Source organism: Vulpes lagopus, chromosome 11 (genome assembly GCF_018345385.1).
Source record: "Vulpes lagopus strain Blue_001 chromosome 11, ASM1834538v1, whole genome shotgun sequence".
Taxonomy (NCBI): Eukaryota; Metazoa; Chordata; class Mammalia; order Carnivora; family Canidae; genus Vulpes; species Vulpes lagopus.
This window is the reverse complement of record NC_054834.1, coordinates 90,652,494-90,666,876: the sequence shown is the minus strand read 5'-3', so window position 1 is coordinate 90,666,876 and position 14,383 is coordinate 90,652,494. Positions and strand designations below refer to the sequence as shown.

The 14,383-nt window shown below is 34.0% G+C and overlaps 1 protein-coding gene across 7 annotated transcripts in view; it reads left to right on the top strand.

Moving 5' to 3' along the window:
• The window catches only part of SCN9A (sodium voltage-gated channel alpha subunit 9), a 162,074-nt gene extending 150,637 nt beyond the window's left edge, over nt 1–11,437 (top strand). For all 7 annotated transcript variants that reach the window (XM_041774197.1, XM_041774196.1, XM_041774198.1 and 4 more), the window contains 3 exons: nt 1,828–1,932; nt 3,753–4,023; nt 6,991–11,437. In XM_041774197.1, coding sequence (XP_041630131.1) covers nt 1,828–1,932; nt 3,753–4,023; nt 6,991–8,180 — 1,566 coding nt within the window. In that variant the 3' untranslated portion in view covers nt 8,181–11,437. The remainder of the gene's footprint in view (nt 1–1,827; nt 1,933–3,752; nt 4,024–6,990) is intronic.
• The last annotated feature ends 2,946 nt before the right edge of the window (nt 11,438–14,383 follow it).

The window sequence follows — 14,383 nt, the reverse complement described above, 5'->3', positions numbered from 1 at the left end:
TTACCATTAGGTATTTTATAAATAAAAAAATTAAAAAGCAATGTAACAGGAAGCTGAGTATTCCTAATCCATGGAAACTAAAGGGAAACCATACCAGATCATCCTTAACTCCAGAACCCTACAAGTTAGGTAAGGATTTGAGAACTATAAATTCCCGCAAAATAAATTCCTAATTACATGGGTGATACTAATTTATCCTACAACTAAAAAGTCAACATTACAGATCAATGTAGAAAATCTGTGAATATATAAAAATTACAGATAATTTTAAGAAAATTAGTTTACCCTAAAAGAACCGATAAATCTTCTAGGCACCCTTTATGAGATTTAGACTCTTACAGTATTGAAAAGATCAAAAAACTTCATTTAGAAATTCATTATTTTTACTATTGAGACTTAAAGGTTGTCTACTCAATTAATAAATCCTTCAGGTCAAGGATCCTAGATCATTGGTAATTTCCTCAATATCTAGAATGCTGTTATGTATAATGTTGACACCCATAGATTTATGTTGATATTTCCTTGTTGGAATAAAAAAAGTAGCTAAGAGTTTCATGAAGTATACACACACACAGATATATGTGTTACATGTTCATTGTACAGTACCCCTTAACTACAGGGGATGTTCCAAAAGCCCCAGTGGATGCCTGAAACCACAGATAGTACCAAACTTTAAAAAAAAAAAAAAAAACACAAGTTTTTGCTCCTGCATACACCCCTACAGTAAAGTTTAATTTATAAATTAGGAACAGTAAGAGATTAACAACAGTAACTAGTAATAAAATAGAATAGTATACTGTAATACAAATTACATGAATATAGTCTCTCTCAAAATATGTTACTGTACTGTACTCACCCTTCTTGTGATGATGTGAGATGATAAAATGCCTACATGATGAGATGAAGTGAAGTGAATAATGTAGGCCTTGTGGTGTCAGTTAGGCTACTCTTGACCTTCTGACAGCATACCAGAAGGAGCATTACCTCTTCCAGACCACAGTTGACCATGAGTAACAGAAACCATGGAAAGGGATACTATGGATAAGAGGGGACTACTGTTTATTCCTTTTCTGTGCTAAAGGAATATGGCATTTGTAAATGAATATAAATGAATGTAAAACTATTTTTGCTATTGTTTATGCCCCTGTTTTTCATTAGAGTCCCAAATATTAGCCAAATCATAAAAAAAATCTTCAGTATTCTTATTTCTTATAAGCCTTCCTAATATATTTGTTATCTAGCAATAAAATGCCTGATGAGACAAGTAGCAGATAAAATGAAGTCTTAGCACATAGTTTAAAATAACACAGGTTACCTCACCAAAAGAAAAATGAGCCAATAGTTATCATGTAATATGTATATATAATATATACATATTATATATACATATTACATTATTTATGGAAAGTGACAGGCCTATATCTAAGTAATTATTTAAGACATTTATTTTATAGATATGCGGCACATAATAAAATGCATCTTATTTCTATATAAAACATTTTTAACCTGTCTTAGTCATCTGAAAAAAGATCTAGACAGTGATTCTGGTTTTTTTTTCTCTTTACTGGAGTTTGATTTGCCAACATATAGCATAACACCCAGTGCTCATCCTGTCAAGTGCCCCCCTCGGTACCCATCACCCAGTCACCCCAACCCCCCGCCCACTTCCCTTTCCACTACCCCTTGTTCATTTCTCAGAGTAGGAGTCTCTCATGTTCTGTCTGCCTCTCTGATATTTCCCACTCATTTTTTCTCCTTTCCCCTTTAATCCTTTTCACTATTTTTTTATATTCTGGTTTTAACTAGGTTTATTTTTTATTTCTTTACCTTGGAGGTCAAGATATCTTTATGACAGAAGAACAGAAGAAATATTATAACGCAATGAAAAAGCTTGGATCTAAGAAACCACAAAAGCCAATACCTCGGCCAGGGGTAAAACAAACAAAAAACAACAAAACAAAACCAGTTAATCTTTAAACAACACAGGAGTTAGGGGTACCAACCCTCCACACAGTTGAAAATCTGCATATCAACTTTTACTCCCTAAAATCTTAACTACTAATAAAGTACTATTGACCAGAAATCTTACTAATAAACTGAAGTTGATAAACACATAGTTTTTATGTTGTATGTATTATATAGCATATTCTTACATAAGGTAAGCTAGAGAAAAGAAAATGTTATTAAGGAATCATAAAAAAGAAATACATTTATAGTACTATATTGTATTTATCTAAAGAAAATGTCCACATATTAGTGGACCCATGCAGTTCAAACCTGTGTTGTTAAAGGGTTAATGGTATATGTATACATATATATCTTTAATGTATAAATGTTCAAATTATTTTTAATTCATCTAGTTCTTAAACTTTTTTTTCTATAAAAATAAAAAGTAATTATATATGGTTTTACTTTTATATTAACTACACAGCTTACTATAAGTACAATGGCCTGTAGAGGATACAAATAAAATTTACTTTTAATTGAAATTTATTTATCTAAATGACTATTTTATGATGTAGTTATTGCTATCAGAAGGAGGAAACTAACATGAAGATTTTTGAAATTGTGACAAAAAGCAAGAGAAGCAGTTGGACTGATCATAAATCTAAGCTTTTTCCTACCGTGAGGTCAAAGACCAGAATGGACTCAGATGGAAATCTGAGTGAATCTTAGCAGTCAAAGAATAGTTTATATTCCTCTAACAACTGGAGGAGAGGAATGTTTAAATGCATTATATGCATTTCAATTTATATTCAACATAACACACCTTGCCAAAGAGTTATCAGTAAAGACAAAGCCAATTAGTACTCAGCTGGTTACATGAGGATCACCTAGCACTTTCTTTTTTCTTTTTTTTTTTTAAGATTTTACTTATTTATTCATGAGAGACACAGGGAGAGAGAGAGGCAGAGACATAGGCAGAGGGAGAAGCAGGCTCCACGCAGGGAGCCCAACGTGGGACTCAATCCCGGGTCTCTAGGATCAGGCCCTGAACCAAAGGCAGCACTAAACCGCTGAGCCACCCCGGCTGCCCACTCAGCACTTTTTAAATAGACACATTGCCAGATCTCAGCCAGACCTACTAAATCACAATCTATGGAATTGAAGGCCTGGTATTTAATTTTTTGTTTGCCCTACTTGATCTTGGTAAAACTCCTTAAAACTTTTCTGTGCAACTATTAAAAAGATTTTGAAAAAGCCTGTGTTTCCTGGAAAGCATAATACTAGCAGTGAGATTAAGAAAGGTGATATGGAAATTCATATTCTGTACATGAGAGAGATAGGAAAATATAGGTCTCTGATACCAAAGCAGTCATAGCAGTGCAAGACAATGTAACACATTAGTTAAAATAATATGACAAAGTAGAAATTTAGAGACATGTTATTTTATTAACTTGAAATATTCCAGGTAGTAGAGTTGAGGTTTTCTTAGTAAAAAATTACCTGTGACTGTGGCTATTGATATATAACATACGCTAGATGAGTTTAAAAGCAAATGTTAGTATACACAACCAACTAAAATCTGGCTGGTCTGGTATATACTGAAAGTCAACAACAACAGCAAAAGTTTTCATTTGCTCTGAATTAGATTTAATTCAATAATATTCTAGAAATCAAGAACCTATGACCAAGGATAATTTATGCAAGTTTTGAAGTAATACCTTTTTAAAATATTTTTAATTAATGTAATGATTAAAGGATACTTGCAAAATGTACTCTCATTCTATATAATTCTCATTTCTTTACAGAACAAATTCCAAGGATGTATATTTGACCTAGTAACAAACCAAGCTTTTGATATAACCATCATGGTACTTATCTGCCTCAACATGGTAACCATGATGGTAGAAAAAGAGGGACAAAGTAAATACATGACTGATGTTTTATATTGGATAAATGTGGTTTTTATTATCCTTTTCACTGGAGAATGTGTGCTGAAATTGATCTCCCTCAGACACTACTACTTCACTGTAGGATGGAATATTTTTGACTTTGTGGTTGTGATTCTCTCCATTGTAGGTAAGACCATTTTGAATCAAACTAAACTTCACATATGCTCAGAGAAGCTTCTGAATTCTTGAATGTAAATTTACTTTTGAGTACCTTAGTAAAATGAATGAATGAATCTTTTTTTTAAGCTTTATTTTTTAAGCTTTATTTTTTAAAGGTTTATTTATTTATTTATGATAGACAGAGAGAGAGAGAGAGAGAGAGAGAGGCAGAGACACAGGAGGAGGGAGAAGCAGGCTCCATGCCGGGAGCCCGATGTGAGACTCGATCCCGGGACTCCAGGATCACGCCCTGGGCCAAAGGCAGGCGCTAAACCACTGAGCCACCCAGGGATTCCCCTGAATGAAAGAATCTTAAAAACAATACTAAATAAAACAGACCTCTATGTCAGAATTCCTGGGTTCATGCTACAACTTTTCTCTTTGTTAGAAGCATGTAATACTCCTGGATATTTGATCTCCAAGATTACTCTTCACAGAAGTAGCAACTGTGTCTGTATGTAGGTATGTAGATAGATAGACCTATATGTAGGTATGTAGGTAGAAAATCCCATATGTAGGTAGGAAGACCAGTGCAGAATCTGAAATCACCTCTAGTTCTAGCACATCATGAGAAATGTCCCTTGGTTAATGATCATTAATAGCCAGAATATCCCTGACCTTTTGTGAAAATTCTTTCTGAATTCAAAGTGAAGGTAAGATCTCAAGAAATGCCATTTTAATTTATGGCTTCATACTTGGCAAGTCTATCAAATAGAATCATTTCTCAACCAACCCATCTTGACCGTGAATCATAGTATGATTCTATGCTTCTTCTCCTTTCATTACCATAGCTGTTTCTCTGTCTTCTTGTTTTCTCAGTATCTGCACATTCCTTGCCCAGTATTTTACAGTTGCATTTATTTTTAGAATTACAAATTTTAGAGATTGTGGCGATTGTTTAATACAAATTCAACTTACGGATGATGAAACAGGTGGGCCTAGAAAAGTTAAAGGTCATATAACCTAAAACTTCAATATTAAGTACCATGTAATTTAGAAGAGGCATTCAAAATCAACTTTTGAAAAAAGAGTACTAAGAAAATATTAAGATATCAGAAGACAAATTAAATATGAATCTGTGATAATAAGCAAAATAGTAGAAGCATTCCCATTAAATTAGGAAGAAAAAAGAGCATTCCTCTATCACCTCTATTTTTTAAAATGTTGGCTGATGCAATTAGATTAGAAAACAGAGGGATACATGAGCAAATGATCTTCATCTTCAGATCATATTAGGGCATTTTTTACAAATGAAAGAGAATCAAAACAAAAAAAAAAATGAATTCAATTAGAGTTCGGAAGGTCCAAACTTTAAATCACATGTATTGATAGTCACAAATTTTTTTTTATATGTGGACAAAAAATTTAGAAAGTAGACCTAAAGAAAAATCTCATTTACATTTCCAATAAAAATAAAGTAAAATATCTGGTAACAACTTTAATAAGAAATGTATAAGACTTTTATGAGGAAAGCTAACAGATACAAAAGAAGTCTTAAATAATTGAAAGACTTCTTATACTTGGATAAGAAGGCTATCACTATAGATGTGATCCTTTTTCAAATAAATCCATTTATAAATACAGTATTATTTATCCCAACAAGAATATCAATAAGTCTTTTTGCCTGGTGGAAATAATAAATTGGCAATACAAGTCTGAATGATTCTAAAATTTATCTGGAAGAAAAATAAAAGTAATTTGCTCAGTAAACAGATCACATGAATCAAAAATTAAAGTGTAAAAAATAAATTCAAGAAGAAATAGATTTATAACAATGAACCTATTTATGACACAAATTTGAGTCTATGAAGAAAAACTAATAAACTGTATAAAATAAAAATATTCTATGGAGAAAAAGCCACCACCTTCTCCCCAGATCAAAAAGGTTGAAAGATGAAACACAGGGAAAAATTGTATGTAACATGACCAGCAATGGATTGGCATTTTCAATAGAAAAATAGCCCTCATAAATCAATCAGAAAATAGTAAATCTCAATAGAAAAATGGGCAAAGTACTTACCATGGCCAGAAAGAAAAAGTAAAAAATTACCAAGCAGCACACAAAAATATGTCCAACTAACAAGAAAAAAATGTGGATTTTTCCCCCAAAATAAATGCAAATAAGTTATAATGAGATGCTTTGAAACATCAAAAGATTTTCTGGTAAAAATGATAACGACAATACTGGTTGAGCATGTAGAGGATGAGCACTTTCATACATCACTATGGAGAGTTGTACAGACTCTGGAGATAGGTTTGACAATATATAAGAAAAATTTAAATATACTGTTTGATCTTTTATTGATACATTATCAAATCATGTTCATGTAACTAGAAAAAAACCTACTTGTATATTCATCTCAGCCAAAAATATTGAAAACAACATAAAATTCTTAAATATTTAGTTATTTGACTAGAACATTATGAAACTAGAAGAAATTGCTTTGTTGCCATTTGAATGGAAATATTTCCATGACATGATGAAATGACTCATTATTAAAAGTGCCAATGTAGCATAATTACATTCATTGACAAAGTGTGTGTGTACTTGCATAGAAAAATATCTAAAGCGATACTCAAGAAAATAGTAATTACTATTGTAATTGGTGATATTTCAGGTGATTTATAATTTCCTTTTATGCATTTTACTGTATTGCTTAGATTTTCTACATGAGTAGGTATCACCACTATAATCAAAAATTATTATGGAGGAAAAAAAAAACAATGTCCACAAATTTAGTAAAGGGAGAGAAAATATCACAATAGTAATTTCAATCATTTTCCTTTGGTATTGCTCAATCGTTTGGTATGAAATTGTTTTCAATATAAAATGATAGTCCTGAAATCATAAGAGATAAGATGCCAGATAAAATTACTTAAAAGTCATGATTTTTAATTTTAATTGTTAAATTTCCATCCCCTTCTTCCTCACCAGGCATGTTTCTGGCTGAGCTGATAGAAAAATACTTTGTGTCCCCCACCCTGTTCCGAGTGATCCGGCTCGCCAGGATAGGTCGAATCTTGCGTCTGATCAAAGGGGCGAAGGGGATCCGCACACTGCTCTTTGCTCTGATGATGTCCCTCCCTGCCTTGTTTAACATCGGCCTCCTGCTCTTCCTGGTCATGTTCATCTATGCCATCTTTGGAATGTCCAACTTTGCCTATGTTAAAAAGGAGGCTGGAATTAACGACATGTTCAACTTTGAGACCTTTGGCAACAGCATGATCTGCTTGTTCCAAATTACCACCTCGGCTGGCTGGGATGGATTGCTAGCTCCTATTCTCAACAGTGCACCACCTGACTGTGACCCCAAAAAAGTTCACCCTGGAAGTTCAGTCGAAGGGGACTGTGGGAACCCATCTGTGGGGATATTCTATTTTGTCAGTTACATCATCATCTCCTTTCTGGTTGTGGTGAACATGTACATCGCTGTCATCCTGGAGAACTTCAGTGTTGCTACTGAGGAAAGTACCGAGCCCCTGAGCGAGGATGACTTTGAGATGTTCTATGAGGTTTGGGAGAAGTTTGATCCTGATGCCACCCAGTTTATAGAATATAGCAAACTCTCTGATTTTGCAGCTGCTCTGGATCCTCCTCTTCTCATAGCAAAACCAAACAAAGTCCAGCTCATTGCCATGGACCTGCCCATGGTCAGTGGGGACCGGATCCATTGTCTTGACATCTTATTTGCTTTTACAAAGCGTGTTTTGGGTGAAAGCGGAGAAATGGACTCTCTGCGTTCACAGATGGAAGAAAGGTTCATGTCAGCAAATCCTTCTAAAGTGTCCTATGAACCCATAACAACTACACTAAAACGAAAACAAGAGGATGTGTCTGCTACTGTCATTCAGCGTGCTTACAGACGTTACCGCTTACGGCAAAATGTCAAAAATATATCAAGTATATACATAAAAGATGGAGACCGAGATGATGATTTGCCCAATAAAGAGGATATGGTTTTTGATAACATTGAGAACTCAAGTCCAGAAAAAACTGATGCAACCCCATCCACTGTGTCTCCACCTTCATATGACAGTGTAACAAAGCCAGACAAAGAGAAATACGAAAAAGACAAAACAGAAAAGGAAGACAAAGGGAAAGATGGCAAGGAAAGCAAAAAATAGAGCTTCGTTTTTGATGTTGTTTACAGCCTCTGAAGGTGATACATTTGTGTTAATAAGACTCTTTTAAGGAAGTCTATGCCAAAACTTTTTTTTTTTTGAAATATTCTTAAAGTCAGTGCGATGACTAGCTCTCATTCCCGAAAATAGATGGGCAGCATTGGCAGATGGCTATGTTTGCATTAGTAAATGATTCTGTAAGAATAGTACGAGTACTCTGTAGGATTCTTGATTACAGCAAACAAAGCTGATTTGATTTTATTTGCTTTTAATACATCAGAAGACCATGTGGAAAATGCTCATATCCACTTTGTCATCTCTTCACGTGACTGTAAACAATCATGTTTCCTGTGCAAATACACACACACACGTCTATCATTTGGATATCTATAAAAGTATTTTACGTTAGCTTTGCAATGAAATGCCCTGATAGAAGGAACGGTCATTAGTAATGAAGGTTTAGTTAACACATCTTGTTATTAGGGAGCAAGACTCTTCTCCGTGTACAGAAGTCATTCTATATTTTGAGGTGCTTACATTTATTCTCTACTGCATTGGAACCAATTTTTATGTGCCTATACAATGCCATGGGATTGAAAACATATGTAGGCTTTTCATTTCAACAAATATTTGTTATTCATCTTGCTTCATAGACCACCCAGGATAAGGCTTACCTGTAGAGTATTGTGCTTCATAGCCTGCCTTTTAAAATACCCTCTTGTTCATACAGTAACCATACAAAGTGAAAATTTATTTTACGTACATATTACATTCCTCAAAAGAAGAAAAAACCAAGGATGCTTAAGAAAAGAAGGAACAGAAGAAAGCTTTATTCATTTTATCTTCACAATCTTAACACTGGACTGTGCTGCCTTAAAACATTAGTAATGACCCAACTCTTCATCTGTTTGGTCACAAATTTCTGCTTTCTCATGCACTATTGTCTGGTCATTCTTTAGCAGAAAGTAAAGTTGATATTTTCCTTTAATGAAGTGCTTTCTGATGTGCAGGTATCTGTTTGATACTGTGGTTGACCAGATAGTGACTTGGGCAAAGTGTTTACTGCATCGCCTACGTACCATCCTAAATGTGTATGGCAAACTTTCAAGTCATGATACACGGCAGCCTTTCAACACAGACTTGTTTTTGTTTGAGTGAACATCAGTGGGGATTCTTGCCACCCTGCTTTCTTCCCACTAACATACTTTTCCTAATTTGTGCTATTAATTCTTTTCAATCTTTCTCTTTCGTCTTTAAATTGACGACAATATCACTTTCTCCTTAAAATTCTATGACTATGAGGTACATTTTATATCAATCAATAAAGTACCATGAGCTTGTAGCTTACCAAGCAAATATTCAATTTTGCTTTAGCTGCTGTCCTCCTACCAAGGATTATAAATCTAGTTTTAGAAAGTCCTCGTTGATAGTGGCTTTGAAAAGAAATGGCCATGATGCATTTTTTTTTCATGAGTTTATTTCAAGACTATGAGATCTTTCTTCTATCAAGTTACTTATGCATAGGCAAAAATCGAGTTACATAAGTAGGAAGTAATTTTATTTAGAAGATTTTGTAGGAGTTTTCAAATCAAGTATATATATCATTCATTTGCTTTTCTAAATTAAAAAAGAACATAAATTATATTTCTATAATAAATACAACCTATTTTTTGTTGTTCTGGTTAGTTAAAAATAAAGGAGGTTTTAAAATACCTACAGAAATGAAGGATATGGATAGACAAAGAAACACAGTTATGAGATAGAAACAGAGACATTTCCACAGAACTTCGTATCTCTAACGTTTTTAAATTGTGATGTATTTTGCAACATCCATGAACATCTAACAACTTCTAGACATTTGTCCTAAGTTACATATGAAATTAAACCTAGGGCCAAAGATTCTTTGCACCTACATTTAATCATTCATCTTAGGTTATTTGAGCCTCTTTTTTATTTAATATGAAAGATACCATGCAGTGTTTTCCTAGACTATGTAGAGCATTGCATTGCATACCTGCTAAGCCTGTTGAAAATAGGTTTTGAAATTAGGGAACCATACAAAATATATTACATTTGTAAAATTTTTTAATACAGTAAATTGAGAAATTAATATCACCTTAGATTTAAATTCAGTCTCTCCTCATATTTTAAACCCATATAAATATAACTGCATTTTGCATATTTATATATTATGAAAAGATGTGTGGTGGACAGGTTTATGTGTAATTTACTGTTCATGTTTTTACATTGCCTTATTTTTATGTGAAATAAAAATTACTGGCAACTGGTTCCTCAACAGTTTCTTCTTAGCATTTCAAAACAAAAAGTTACAGATTTGCTCTTTTCTCCTATTTCATGCTGAACAATACTTTTTTTAATATGACATAGTTAGGTTTTGTATAAATATGTTTTCCCAGGAATGTCTAGTTGTGACTTTTTATCAATTAGAAACAATATATGGAATTGAGAGCTTATTTAGTACTGTATAAGCTTGAAGTAAAATTTGACTTTGCTTTTCGTGTAGGTTACTGTTTGGTACTGATAATGAGATACCTCCAGAAGGCACTGTCATGCTAATATTTAAATTACATAATCACTGAATTCATTTCACTTAATGATGTGGAAAGGCAATTACACTGTAAAGTTTAAGTTAGCATAAAATGTAAGCAAACACAAATGGAAGCAAAAATTTGAACACAAATGCATACATACAATTTGGAGAATAGTGGGAGACTCTCATTTTGCTTTTTTGACTGTTACATAGTTTGCAAAAGATATAAGTGATATATGGGCTGTTTCTAAATGCTGATTGTTGAAAACCTCAACCCAAAATGTTCAGCATGATTTTATAGATTTTTCATAGCTTTATTAAAAAGATTTAAGACAAAATGCACATGTAAATAAAGCAATTTTAAATAGCAGTTTTGGAGAAATGTTACTGGAAGTAATGAAAGGAGGGCCAGCTAAATTAGAATGGCCAAGTAATTGGCCTGGGTTTAGGTTTAGGACCTGTGTATAGAGACTACACATTTTTTTAAGTATCTGTGGTTATGATGTAATATTCTTGAGGAAAATAATCAAGAATTGCTTCATAAAAATAAATGAATAGCCATGAATATAATAATGCTGTTTACATAGAATTCTGTATAATTTTCATACATCTGTGAATGCTCAAAATGTTGGAGTTTGTCATAAATTATATTGTAGTTATACTTGAGACTTACACATTGTAATAGAATGTTAAAATAAAAATCATTACAAAACAAAGTCATGTTTGCATGTGTTTTCTGTTTCTGTGAGAATCATCTTTAAGTTCAGTGCATCCCGAAATAAGTTGAAGCTACTAGTAGCTTTTTTCTTAAAATGGAAAGATGGACAGTTTCAAATGTCCTCCATAAGAAGTCTTCCAGGATGAGAATATGGAGAGAAAGGATTAAGAGTTCTAAAGCAATTCATTGAAATCCACAACAGAGTTTGTGCAGACGGAAAAAATTGAGACAAGAAGTGAAGATATGCAAACATTTAGCCGCACGCTGACTGAATGCATCTTTTTCATGTAATAGCATAATTGTGTCATTGAGAGACATGTGTCAAGGCTCAGGTTCCAGACCTAGAAACTGTGTTTGGATCCCAGTTAAGCTAGGACTCTGAGTTTCCTGAATACATCATTTAAACTATATGTGAGGGGATCCCTGTGTGGCACAGCGGTTTAGCGCCTGCCTTTGGCCCAGGGCATGATCCTGGAGACCCGGGATCGAATCCCACGTCGGGCTCCCGGTGCATGGAGCCTGTTTCTCCCTCTGCCTGTTTCTCCCTCTGCCTGTTTCTCCCTCTGCCTGTGTCTCTGCCTCTCTCTCTCTCTCTGTGACTATCATAAATAAATAAAAATTTTTAAAAAAAATAAATAAACTATATGTGACTCAGCATTCTTATCCATAAAATGAGGATAATTGTACTACCTCACCATATATGTCATAGAATAGAATGAGAAAATCCACATGAAGCAATCAGAACAATGTCTGATAATACAAAATCAATAATTTATATTAGTAGTAGTAATTTGGCAACCGATTTGCCACTAAACACATAAGAGCTCAGGCTACCTCTCTATCACATAGGAACACAATGCATTCTTCGTGAATATTAAATGACAATATTTCCTCTATTTTATATAACTTTGTGTAAACAAGGTATCCAAAAGAGTCTTACACATTTCATTGGTATGTAGAGGACATTTAGTGATGTAACGTATATACAAAAATACTTCAAAATTGAGCTATTTTGAGATTTGTGATTTCAAACAACATGCTAAAATGAGGAAACATGCATATTTACAAAGGTTTAGCTTATTGCAAGAAAAAATGTGGAGGTAGTTCTCATATTTAGCTAAATAGTCAATCCAAACATCTATTTTGTTTTAGCTGTGAACATCCAGTCCTGCTTTTGATTTGTAAATAAGGTGCACTAAGAATAATTGCTGCAGTGCTCAGCCATTATTTCAACTTTGTATGCTATTACAATGGCATATAAAAAGATAAAAAATATTCCTAGGGACCTCTGTACTGGTAGTTGTGATAATCACTGCAAAAATAGAATTATAGTCCCTGCACAGCACCATTGTGCATCTTAACATAACTGATTGGCAATCACATAAAGTTCCTACAACAAAAGAATTAACTTCTTACTTGCAATAGATAACACTATACCATAATCCAAGCAGAATGAGCTGCGGAGTACATGGTAATCTCTCTCAAGGGAGGAGAGAATTGCATACTGGCCAGACCTTTGCTGCAATAGCATTTGATGCACACAGGAAGAGAAACATGAATAATAGAGAGCTCTAAACAAGCAGTAGAGCAAACATGCTACACTATACTGCCTATAATTACAAGTAGTGTAATTAGATACAAACATTAACAATTGATCTAAGAAAAAAGCCAATTTTAAGAGATTTTGGAGGCGCGTTTAATGTTTTATTCTGTGTTGTAGCTTGAATCTCATTAAAATAATCTTCAAAAACAACTGAAGCGCAACAAAGGAATAGATAACGCAATGGACAAAAATATATAAAAAAGATTTAGGTCTTTTAACAATTTTAAAAACCTAGTTGACCTGAGCAAAAATTACTCTCGCTCCAGATATCATACTTGCTGGTATATCCTATTTTTGGTTTTATTTCATAGAAGACGAAACATATTCCACTTAGTTAACTTCCACTAGCACCCGCTTAGAATGTCTTTATGAGCCAGTCAGGATAATGAGAAGCAAAGACAAAATCACATTACTAAATGGGAGGAGCCAATCTGAAGGCTACATACTGTACAAACAAGCAGGTTGGCTCCAGTGGGAATATTTCAATGCAGTCAGAACACACTGAGGTTTCACACTTATTGGGAATTTTAAATAGAGTTGATTTTAATGACATTAGTGCCCTGGCAAAGTTGAACTGAACACGACTAAAGAAAACCTTTCTTAATGTATTAAGGTGGGGGGAAAAAAGCAGTTCAAAGACAAGGTCTGAGAAAGACCACCAATAAATTGAGGGTACAGGTAAGCAGAGTTTTCCAACCTTCCCGAAAGGTCTCACAGATCATTTCTACCTTAGGTCTCTCCGCAGAGGTTTAGAGCTGCAGAGCCTTCTCAGCCTAAGGCCACAAATCCATGAATTCAAAACTTTTCTGATTCTAGAATCTCTAGAAAGTCAAACTTAGCAAAATTTGGTGTTCAAAGAGAATGAAACATGTATGAATTTGCTATTCATTATTCAGTTTCTACTGAGCAACCCTCAGTCTGCAAACATAGACAAATCCCTTCCCTCATGAAGCTTTTATTTGAGGAGGGACAAAAATTATGAGCCACAAATGACCATAAATATCAGAGATAATGTTAGATTGATTTTATCATGCATTATTAATCATGAATGTTATATGTATTTGGTTATGTTTTATTGGATGTTCTATAATCTATGTTATATACAATTTTATTTTATGATACTTAATATCAGGATTCTTAACTCTCAAAGCTTCATAATTTTTTGTTCAAACTTAAAAATAGTGGCAATAGGGATCCCTGGGTGGCGCAGTGGTTTAGCGCCTGCCTTTGGCCCAGGGCGCGATCCTGGAGACCCGGGATCGAATCCCACGTCGGGCTCCCGGTGCATGGAGCCTGCTTCTCCCTCTGCCTGTGTCTCTGCCTCTCTCTCTCTC